General features: G+C 34.0%; 1 protein-coding gene across 2 annotated transcripts in view; it reads right to left on the reverse strand.

Moving 5' to 3' along the window:
- Positions 1–901: 901 nt before the first annotated feature.
- The window catches only part of DCK (deoxycytidine kinase), a 33733-nt gene continuing 23026 nt past the window's right edge, over positions 902–11608 (reverse strand). The window contains exons 3-8 of one of the 2 annotated variants that reach the window (XM_011998145.1): positions 8983–9176; positions 7820–7967; positions 5605–5720; positions 4782–4872; positions 2807–2903; positions 902–2473 (exon numbers count right to left, since the gene is read on the reverse strand). In XM_011998145.1, the coding sequence (XP_011853535.1) occupies positions 2373–2473; positions 2807–2903; positions 4782–4872; positions 5605–5720; positions 7820–7967; positions 8983–9176 (747 nt within the window). In that variant the 3' untranslated portion in view covers positions 902–2372. The remainder of the gene's footprint in view (positions 2474–2806; positions 2904–4781; positions 4873–5604; positions 5721–7819; positions 7968–8982; positions 9177–11608) is intronic. The other variant, XM_011998146.1, reaches the window with a different exon arrangement.

Here is an 11608-nt window from a genome sequence, read left to right on the forward strand (position 1 = left end):
TGTTAGCCAGGATGGTCTCGATCTCCTAACCTAGTGATCCGCCCGTCTCGGCCTCCCAAAGTGCTGGGATTACAGACTTGAGCCACTGCGCCCGGCCTTAAAATATTATTGTTAAATAAAGTGTTATCTTTGGGAAATAACTGAGTGACAGGTAAACAGGAACTCTGTAATATTCTTACAACTTTTTATGAGTCTAAAGCTATTTCAAAAAAAGCTTTTTTACTGCAGGGCACAGTGGCCCATGCCTGTAATCCCAGCACTTTGGGAGGCCGAGGCAGGATGATCACTTGAGCCCAGGAGTTTGAGACCAGACTGGACAACAATACCCCATCTATACAAAAACTAATTTTAAAAAATTAGCCATCATGGTGGTGAAAGCCCTGTAGTCCCAGGTACATAAGGAGCTGAGGCAGTACTGCTTGAGCCCAGGAGTCTAAGATTACAGTAAACTATAATCGCACCACTATACTCGGGACTAGGCAACAGAACAAGATCCTGTCTCTTAAAAAAAAAAAAAAAAAAGAGGTAAGTTAGTCAAATGAAAAATGAAGAAGGCTATTATTTACCAGAATTTATATACACCTTAATGTTGCAATGTATCTAGCATTTTTCTAAGGTAATAACATCTATATCTCTATTTTAGAAACATTTTACAACTCTGTTCTTTAAAATACGACAGACGTAAGTTCTCAGTGGTTCAGTATAAAGTTTTAGGCATAGCAGAAGAGAAAATTCTGGATGAGAAAAATAAGTCTTGTATTATTAATTACCTTTCTAGGAGAGCAAACTATAAGGAACAATATATAAATTCTAATGGAAGACATGATATAGGTAATAGATCCAAGAGATAATCCAGACCACCATTAGGCTCAATTCTCTTATGACCACCACACTGAGACAATTTTTGAGTCATGACAAGTAAGTAATGAATTTTTATTAGCATCTTTTCAATTCTACAAATTTTAAAAGTCATTATACATTTTTAAAGGTTACTAAAAATTACTGAACTATGTCTCCACTTAAAATGGAATCAAAGTAATTTATATAATTTTCACCTTTAATATTCATAATTTTTTATTTAAAAGTAGAATAAATTTTAACTCTAAAAAGATTGTTACATCTTTTTAGAATTGAAATTACATTTCAATGAGTGTAGCTCCGCTGTAGTTCATGAGGTTTATAGTTAAGAAATATTTAATTAAGTAAACGAATTCATTTATACCAAACCAAAACAAACCAAAAAAAATGTGTATGTATAATGAGACAGTTTATATATGGTAATTACAGATTTGAAATTAAGTCCCCTTTGCAAAGATCAGTGCATCTGGACTGGTTAATCCAATAAATTATCATCTTCGAATAAGAAACAAAAAACAAAAATGACACTTTGGAAAGAAAAATAATAGTTTCAAAATGAAAGTTACTCTTCCCCTTATTTTAAAATACATAAAATTTTCTAAAATGCAAAATGGAAAGGTTTAATACACAGGAAAAACACTGCATACCTTAACTAAACAAACTAGAAAGAAAATATATTTATATACAGAACTAAGATGAATCCATGCATTATTTTTACAAATATTCACATAGATGGTTTAGAGATAAGTAATTAAGTGTGTCTCATTAACTAATGGATGCTTTCTAGCCTCTGTCTTCATTAATTTTATTTTCTATTCAACAAAAAATAATGCTTTCAGAATATATTACATATACAGCAATATCATTTTTATCAGTAATTTGTCTGAAAAAGAGAAAAACTTAAAGCAGAAGCCTACAAAGCAAAGCAAAGTACAAAGCAAAGAGTAATCACAATGTTTGCAAAATAGAAATGTGTGACTTTAACTTTATAGCAGGCTGCCTAATTAATCCAGACAGTAGAGAAAGCAGACTGAGGCAGGAAGTAAGAGGTAGGACTAAACTGTTAAGAAGATAATCATTTAAAATAAAACTTTAGAATCCTTATTCTAGGAATTCCTTTAATTCTACTTTGCAACTTTTAATAGGTATACTAATTTACACAGGACACACTACCATTTACTATGTAACTTTAAAGCGTTCAGTTAAGAAACTGGTCACCAATGAGGTGAGAGGCACCAGGGGAAAAAGCCAACCTGCTGAGGACGACAAAAGAGGGGAAAGACGGAAGCTGGATCTTTTCTAATGTAGTTTAGCCACTATACTGATTCTGGAACCATCTACCTCTACACTTCCTGCTATGAGAAATAATGTCTTTGTCTTTAAATGTCTTTTTTAAAAAAAAAAGAAAGAAAAGAAAACTGGTCAAAAAGTTTCACATAAGATTCGTTTAAAAATCTTTTTTTTTCCTTAGAACAAAAATGGTTAAAAACTTGGGTCTTCTAAAGAAACTTGTATTAATATGAAGCTACGAAGATACACAAAGCTGAAGTATCTGAAACCATTTGGCTGCCTGTAGTCTTCAGCAAGATCACAAAGTACTCAAAAATTCTTTGACCTGAGGAAAGGAAGAAAAAAAAAATCAGTATAATTCCTTGACTAATTTGAGGTATCTGATATTCCTCTTCATTTAAAAATATATAATAGTTGAAGACCCCAGCCGTATAAGTAACTATCACAATGCCATTGCATTTACTTTCCAAAGAAATATTGTTAAGGCCGGGCCCAGTGGCTCATGCCTGTAATCCCAGTGCTTTGGGAGGCCGAGGTGGGTGGATCACTTAAGGTCAGGAGTTTCAGACCAGACTGGCCAACATGGTGAAACCCCCCATCTCTACTAAAAACACAAAAATTAGCTAGGCATGGAGCGTGCACTTGATATCCCACCTACTTGGGAGTCTGAGGCAGAATTGGTTAAACCTGGGAGAAGGAGATGGCAGTGAGCCAAGATTGTGCCACTGCACTCCAGCCCAGGCGACGCAGCAAGACTGTCTCAAAAAAAAAAAAAAAAAAAAGAAAGAAATATTGTTAAATACTTCAGTAGTAAAAGATGAATGACCTAAAAGGTCATTTTAGGAGTTACTTACTGCTCTGTCACCCAGGCTGAGTACAGTGATGCAATCAAAGCTGACTGCAGCCTTGAACTCCTGGCTAGGTGCACACCATCATGTCTGGCTAGTTTTTGTTTGTTTTTTTATAGAGATGAGGTCTCACTATGTTGCCCAGGCTGGTCAGGAACTCCTGGGCTCAAGCAGTCTTCCCACCTCAGCCTCCCAAAGTGCTGGGATTACAGGTGTGAGCCACTGCATCTATCAATTTTAGATACAGTTGTAAAATAGCTGTAACACCAATTTTATAATCTCTTTGTTTAATATCATAGACCATTGACATATGCAGCTTTAACACTGATAACATTAATAAGCACAAAAGTTCAAGCAACTCTGAAGATCAAACATGTAGTAGATTTGTCATGTTTCTGAAGCACATATGTGAATCATACTCTGCAATGTCAGTGTGTGGGGAAAATCATATAAGGAGTCAATGAACCTAGCCAATTGACCATAATGTAAGAATATGCTTGTTCTCCACATATTCTAGGCTACTCAATAATTCTCAAGAGACAAAGATTACTGTCTTGTAAAAATACCTTAAAAAGAAAGTCAACTGCTAACATTATTAATAAAAGTAAAATATAATAATGTGAAATGATTCTTAGTCAAAACAAAGAAGTGTTAGATAAAATTAAAAAGTGATTTACAAAGTCAGTTAAATTGATGGTTGGCTGTTAATACTTAATGCTGACTTAATTTCATTTAATAGTATTATAAGTTAATTTATCCTATATTTTTAACATCATTAATAGTATGAAGAGGTCACTGGAATTTTCCAGATAAGCTTCAGTTCATATCATGGGAAAAACAACTACATGTATACGCTATGGTAGTTATATAAAACAGTCAAGATTTTCAAAATCCTTATTATATCCCTTATGAATGTCAAGTCTCTATTAAACAGTAGACATTATGTCACAAAAGAAAGGAAAAATCAAATTTCTCTCAAAACTAAACCAAATTGTGGTTTCTTCTTTATAGCTTAATCACTGAGTTATCAACATGGGTATAGGGATATTTGTTATACAAATTCCCTTACTATTCTCTCTCAAATCTTCATCAATAAATTCTCGCCCAGTCCCTTTATCAAGGGGCACCACTCACTTAACAGAATATGGTCAACTTCCAGTGATTTGAGCGATAAATACACTGTGATTAAGACAATGACTCAATGATTACGCAATGTCAATTAATCCTTGACATGATCCCAAATGAAACTGAAAACTAAAACCCTCAATCTCAAGACTTTAGCCAACGTAAAAATGGATGAGATCCATATCCTACAACTTTAAATATCCTCCATATTGAATTTAGTTGAAAAAGATAAATTTAACTTCACAAGCAGTTTATTATTAAAGTATCTAAAGATTGGTGGTGTAGGGAAGAGAGGAACAAATGGGGACAAAGCAGAGAAAAAGGGGGTGAGAAAGAACTTTTGTTATTATGATTATCCCTATCCTACAGATAGAGGCACTGAAGGATTAAAAAACAATCCTTGTTTTATTTTTATTTATTTAACTTTTTTCTAAAACATCTGTCAGATTCTGAGATTCCGAAGGATCCTTATTTTAACTCAGGCCACAAAGCTAGAATTTAGTCAGGACTGGAATCTAAACAGTCCAAAATCTTCTAAAGCTCTTAACTGTTTCTTAATGTAACTTTATGGAACGTTTTCTGTTAGAAAATTGTTTTCTCACAAGTCAGTACACTTTTTTAGAAAAAACAAATATTTGTTTGTAGTCTGTCTAAATCTACCTTTTCAACCAGACTTTCATGTTTGTCTTTAAAGTCTTCATTAACATCCAGTATTAAGATAGGCACCTCTTGAAGATAATCGAAGTCGGTTCTGTTTAAAAAGAGAGATTAATAAAATAATCAGAAATGTAAAAAAAAAAGAGAGAGAAACATTAAAAATTCATTCGTATGTCCTCGGAAAATCAAAATGTTGTCAATCATTTACACTAAAGTTACTCTGCAATACTTCATCTGGCAGCCCCTTCTTTCTCATTTAGATTTACCACATGGAGCCAAAAAACTCGGGTACAAATATATAAAGCTGGGTACTGTAACATATGATTCTCTTCAAAATCGAAAAACAGATAATAAAGGAGGAATTTCTGCATTTTAAAGATGAGAAAACTAAAGTTCAGAATTGTCATTCTGAAGCTCAGAGGCTATCCAAGGTCACACACCAATAAGTAAGACTGGACTTGAGCCAAGATCTGACTAATAACAAAGTCTATCCTCTCAACAACCATGCTATACAATGTCCCAAGTCAAAATTCTTTCTGAAAGAGTAACTAAATAATGTACAGATATATTTCCTACTTTATCACTTAAAGTGAAATTTCATATATTATACTATCAATACCACCAAGGGATACTAGTTATAAAAACTTTAAGGAAATAGGATCTCATTGCAATCAACAGAATCAAAATCTATACCTAGTTCTGAAAGATACCAATAAGCAAAATGACTGAAAATTTTACATGTTGCTAGTCATATCTTCCAAATTTTAGATTAAAATCTAACAAAGGTATTTAAAATGAATAGTAAATAAAAATAAAGAAGTCTTACTTCAGTGTCCTATGCAGGAGCCAGCTTTCGTGTTTATAATGAAGCTTCTCTAAATATTCAAGAGGAATGCCTTGCTCTTCATTTCTTCCCCGTAAATATATTCTATGTAAGCATTTCTAAAAGCAAGTAATAAGAGATGGAAGAAAAAGGCAGTGAACAATTATTCTTGTCTGCTGCCATCAAAATTTTCTTTTCTGTGTCTCTCTACTCATGCTAGCCAAAATCTCTACTTATTACTTCTTAAAAGTTGAAATAATTCATTTTTCCCTCCATGAGCTTTTCAGCCACTTGGTGGCTCTAAGCCAAGTGGTACTTTCAAAAATAAGTTAAAATAAGTCTATAAATTTTTGGTATCCACACATGAAATACACTGAGTTTGATAAAAAGGAGAAAAAAACTAAACATCTACTTAAAATGTTCAGAGACAACAGCTAAAAGGTATGCCAATCTATAAACACAATCTTACTTTGCTGTTAACCAAACTTGACTATAAAATATCTATGTTCAGTTCACATAAAACCACTAAAGGCAGTGGTTCTTAATGTGATGAAAACTCTATACCAGCACAACCAAAACAACTTTGGAATGATTTATGCCTGTCCTATATCTGCATTATCAAATAAGGTAGCCACTAGCTACCTGTGGTTTTTAAGCACTTGAAATACGGCTAGTGTGATGACCAAGGAACTAAATTTCTAAATTTTAATAACCCTAAATTTAAATAGCCACATTGGACAGTGCAGCTCTAGATTATGTTCCCCAAAAGCACACATACATAAAAAATTTTGTATAATTTGTGGGGGCTTATAGACCCTGAGAAACTCTTCATGCATTCCAAGAAATAAAAGCCTCCAACCTAAATGACATGCATAAGACCATCGCAGCATACAAACTGTGTTTCAAACTCTAAATTCTCTTTTCAACAATTAATCCTTTCATCAAAAGATATCAGAAACAATACTGATGAAATTATCAGTATTAAAATGAAATTATTAGTATTCTTTGTTTTTTGGTGTTTGTACTATTTTCATAACTTTAAGAAACCTTTTCAAAAATAAAAGAATTTCAAAATTATTGTAATTGCTAAATTCTAGCTTAATAGTGACTATAAATGTTTCAAGCAAAATGAAATTATTAGTATTCCTTATGCTCTTTTTCACATTTTTATTTACTATTTTTGTAATTAAGAACAAAAAAAATTTCAAAAATAAAAGTGAATTTCAAAATTAACTTTTGAAATTGCTAAAGAATTGCTAAATCTTCACTTACTTAATGAAGAACAAAATCTTTACTTAATGGAGAACAAAATCATCCGTTGGAATCAGAAACCTAATTTCTTTGAAAACCCAGCTTTGACAACAACACAGTATTCTAATTTTAGGCCAGAAGTTATGACATTTACATTCATCAGTGCCTACCCTGTGACTTAAGGAAAAAATGAGAATTAAAAAACAGAAACAATAGAAATGCAAGCACCAAAACCAGAAAGCTTCTGATTAAATGTAAGATCTTAATATTTAGGTTAGTTTTATGAAAGGCATCTATTTGGTCTTCCTGTATTCATTATATAACATCATATGTAAATAGAATAGCTATGTTATAACCTATCACAAAAAGCACCTTTTCAAGTGAGCTCCCTTAATGGAAAATGGCAAGGGTCCTCTAAGTCTTTTCCCAACTATAGTTGCCATTATCAACTCATTTCCAAGGCACAAACAACCATAATAAAAGATTTCTTGAAATGGACCTCCATCAGCATCGCCATTCATTCAATAAATATTTACTGAGCTCCTACTATATGCTCCAACAGTGCCTACCACTGGGTGTTCTAGGCACTGGAAATTCAACAGTAATCAAAATACCCAAGGTCTCGCCTCAGGAAGCCTATATTCTAGGAGTTGCTTGACCACATTCATTACTTTAACTGTGATGAATGAGAAGAGTCTGCAAATGTTGGGAAGAAATAATGAGTAAAATAAAAAAGGATTGAGGAAGCACAAAGAGCCTAAAAAAGCAACTTGCCCAGGCTGGGATTCCAGTTTGCTGAGAGAAAAGAATGCTCCTATCTACACAGTTACAAGTTTCTAATTTAGAGGTGGGGAGTGGGAGGTTGGGAGGCTGGAGTTAAACTAAATTGCTCTGATTACATACCACTAAAAAGAGTTCTAAATATTTATTTAAATTTTCAATGCAATACATTTTTATTGGGTTTTACCTCTGGAGTGGCTCGAAGATAAATGATTCCATCCAATTCAAGGCTTTGGCCAAACTGGTTATTCATCCAGTCATGCCAGTCTTGATAAATTGTCCACTCTGTTTCATTCATGCATTCAGATTCATACAAATTAGATGCAAAAATATACCTAAAAGAGAGTCTTCATCAACACATGTATCATTTAAAAAAAAAAAACAAAGAAATAAAAAAGAAAACACGAACATGAAACATTCTCCTAAATCCAGTGGCACATAGTGCCATGGAAAGCAGAAAAAGACAGGAGTCTTTCCATCATGTTTTTGGCCAATGGTTCTCAAAATATGGAGTGAGGACCCCATGAGTCCCCAAGATATTCTAAGGGGTTCTGTGAGAGGCCAGATTACTTCATATACCAATATACTTCAAACAAACAAACATATCATAACAGATTAAATACAGAAGCATAAATAAAAATCCAGCTCTTTTAATAAGTGAGGCATTGAAGATATCTGCAAAAATGTAAAGCAATGATACTTTTCTAGCTTTTTATTTTAGAAAATATAACTTTTTGTGAAGTGTATTTATATTAATATGTAATGAATTTATTATTGCTAGTTTTAAATCATTTTTGTGCATCTCAGTTTCTAGTAACGCAAGTATCAATAGGACAAGCTCTTTGGATGCCTCGATAGTTATTAAGAACTGAAAAGGGTCCTGAGATCAAAAAGTCTGAGAACCTCTGTTCTGAGCTAACTTTGGAGGTCAAAAGAATCCTAGCATAAGTAGGGCAATTCTAAGGCCCCTTAGAGACTTTTATCTACTTGCTCCAGGTAAGAGTCTAGGATATAGATCCAGATTTAACCAGAGCAGATGAGAATTTTAAAAAGGTTAGAGGGAAAAACAACTTCTCTGCAAATTTAAATGAGATGGGCACCACCATATTCCCAACAGTTTCTATGGAAGCTGGGGATTAATAAATGCAGTAACTTCCCTAATGCCATTAGTACCAGACTGCTGAGGGATTTAAATATCATTTTCCATCTTAAATCCCCAACTCAGCCATTCATATTACTAATTCCCAGGAAACATTAAAAAAAAAAAAAAAAAAGAAAGAAAAGAAAAAGAAAAAGTCCAGTTCTAAGATAAAAACTTCAAATGGCCACGTATAAGCCATTTATACATACCTGTCACTATACACAGATCGTTCAAAAAGTAATACAGGTTTCTCTGCATCTTTGAGCTTGCCATTGAGAGAGGCAAGCTGAGCTCTTATTCGACTGAGACAGGCATATGTTTGGAAGGTAAAAGACCATCGTTCAGGTTTCTCATACATCATCTGAAGAACATTCCCACCATTTTTCTGAGACGTTGTAAGTTCCTATTTTGAATGTGCAAAAAGAAAAGCAAAATTAATTATAGGGCTATTTTAATTTTTTAAGGCTAAAAAAGAAAAGTCAGATAAATAAATGCAATCATGATTAGCAAAACCAAGATGATTAAGTTCCCTTTCTCATACTCTTTCCCAATATATTTTTCAGATTGTCTGAGGTCTGGAAAAATCCTTAGATCTTTCTCACAAGAGGTTACAAACTAATAACCTATGGAAGAAATCCTTGTTTGGTCCAAAAGGCCTTTTTAAAACTTTGACTTAGTTTGTCAGTATTATTGTCAGTATTTAAAAGCTAAATAATTTCACATAAAATATTTGGATTTACATCTTCTTTTTCTTTTTTTTTTTTTGAGAGGGAGTCTTGCTCTGTCTCCCAGGCTGGAATGCAGTGGCACAATCTCAGCTCACTGCAACCTCCACCTACTGGGTTCAAGCAATTCTCCTGCCTCATTCTCCCGAGCAGCTGGGACTACAGGCGCATGCCAGCCCGACTAATTTTTTGTATTTTTAGTAGAGATGGGGTTTCACCGTGTTGGCAAGGATGGTCTTGATCTCCTGACCTCATGATCCGCCCGCCTTGGCCTCCCAAAGTGCTGGGATTACATCTTCTTTTTAAAAATGAAAAAAAACAAGCAGTACCGTGCCCATATTCCCTCTTGGCAAAAATCAGCTAGAGTCAAGTCACAGATGCCTCCTTTAGATGGGATATATGCTCTCCAGCTTATTAACCCCCACCATTCCCAGATGATTTTCAGAACAGGCCTGATACATTCATTTGGCTGTCTGGTACCTTTAGGCATTGGTATTTGTAACCCTCCAATCTTCTAATATAATAGAATAGTTCCTCCCCCAGATTTTGTAATTCAATACTCTTATTGTTAGAACCACATTTTCCATGTTGAGGAAAAATACAAATGTAAATTTTAAAATTAAGTAAAAACTCTTACCATCTTTTATCTGAGTTAGAACTAGCATCTGGAAACATGAATTATTTTTCTCTTTCTGTAAAGTTTTCCTAGTTCTGTCCACCAAAACGCCTACAAACAGTGAGAACCTTGTAGGAATATACAAAAATATCACCCAGATTATAATCTCTAAATACCATTTCCCACTGAAAGGAATTAGAATTCTGATTCTAAATCTGGGGAAGAAAATATACAGAATGAGCTTCATCTTGTATATTTTAGGAAACTATTACAGACCACTGGGATTGTGCCAAGGACACAAGAGCCAACATAAATAAAGCTGCCACTGGTCAAACAAAGAATTTGAACATCGAAAATGAATGGGAGGCAAAAATCCATGAGCTTATAATACTAAAAACAACAACAACAACAAACCTCTAGTCATGTTTTGAGGCTCCTAAGGCACAAATTATTCTGGGAATGTGTAGGTGAAAAGAAAAAAAAGTCCCATTTTATTTTGGCCTTTCCTGTATAAATACTTTCAGGGTAATAAAGTGGTATATGAAGAAGAGGTCTTCATTCCTGAAGAATCTCAGCCAATAAATCTAGAAGGCTGGAGAAGGAATATCACCTTTTACAACACCTACTAATATACTGCAGTGAGGCAACAATTAGCAATAGATGCTATTATTAAAGTTAATTGGGAATTTTGTAACGGATGAATCAAGCTGACAAAACCTAAACTGTTTGATTTTAACATCACAAAACATATCTTTTTGATGTAAAGAAATACACATCACCAACTAGGAATCTTGCCAAAAAAGAATTGAAAGTAAATCTAATCAAGTCTGTCTCTACCTGTAAATTTACTGGAAATACAGAGAACTGAAAAACATGTTAAATTTTACCAGAGATACACTCAGCCAAAACCAGAATGAGGAAAATTATGTAGAACAAATGACCCTGTTTCTTCAACAAATAAATTATAAAGGAAGAAAAGGAAGAGACAACCTAGATTAAAATTTAAAAGCATATCAAGGCTGGGCCGGGTGGTTCACGCCTGTAATCCCAACACTTTGGGAGGCCGAGGCAGGCAGGTCACCTGAGGTCAGGAGTTCAAGATCAGCCTGGCCAACATGGTGAAACCCTGTCTCTACCAAAATTATAAAAAATTAGCCAGGCATGGTGGCACGCACCTGTAATCCTAGCTACTCGGGAGGCTAAGGCAGGAGAATCATTTGAACTGGGGAGGCAGAGGTTGCAGTGAGCTGAGATCGTGCACTACACTCCCGCCTGGGTAACAGAGCAAGACTCCATCTCAGAAAAATAAATTAATAAAAATAAAAAATAAATAAAAGGCATATCAACCACCAAATGTAACGTGTGTGAACCTTGTTTGGTTCTTAATTTCAAAAAATTATGAAAACATTATTAGACAATGGGGAAATATGAACACAGACCGGATAAGATGATAAAAAGAATTATTAATCTTTTAGATGATATTTTTTAAAAGAC

This window comes from Mandrillus leucophaeus, unplaced genomic scaffold, assembly GCF_000951045.1.
Source record: "Mandrillus leucophaeus isolate KB7577 unplaced genomic scaffold, Mleu.le_1.0 Scaffold559, whole genome shotgun sequence".
NCBI classification, from domain to species: Eukaryota; Metazoa; Chordata; class Mammalia; order Primates; family Cercopithecidae; genus Mandrillus; species Mandrillus leucophaeus.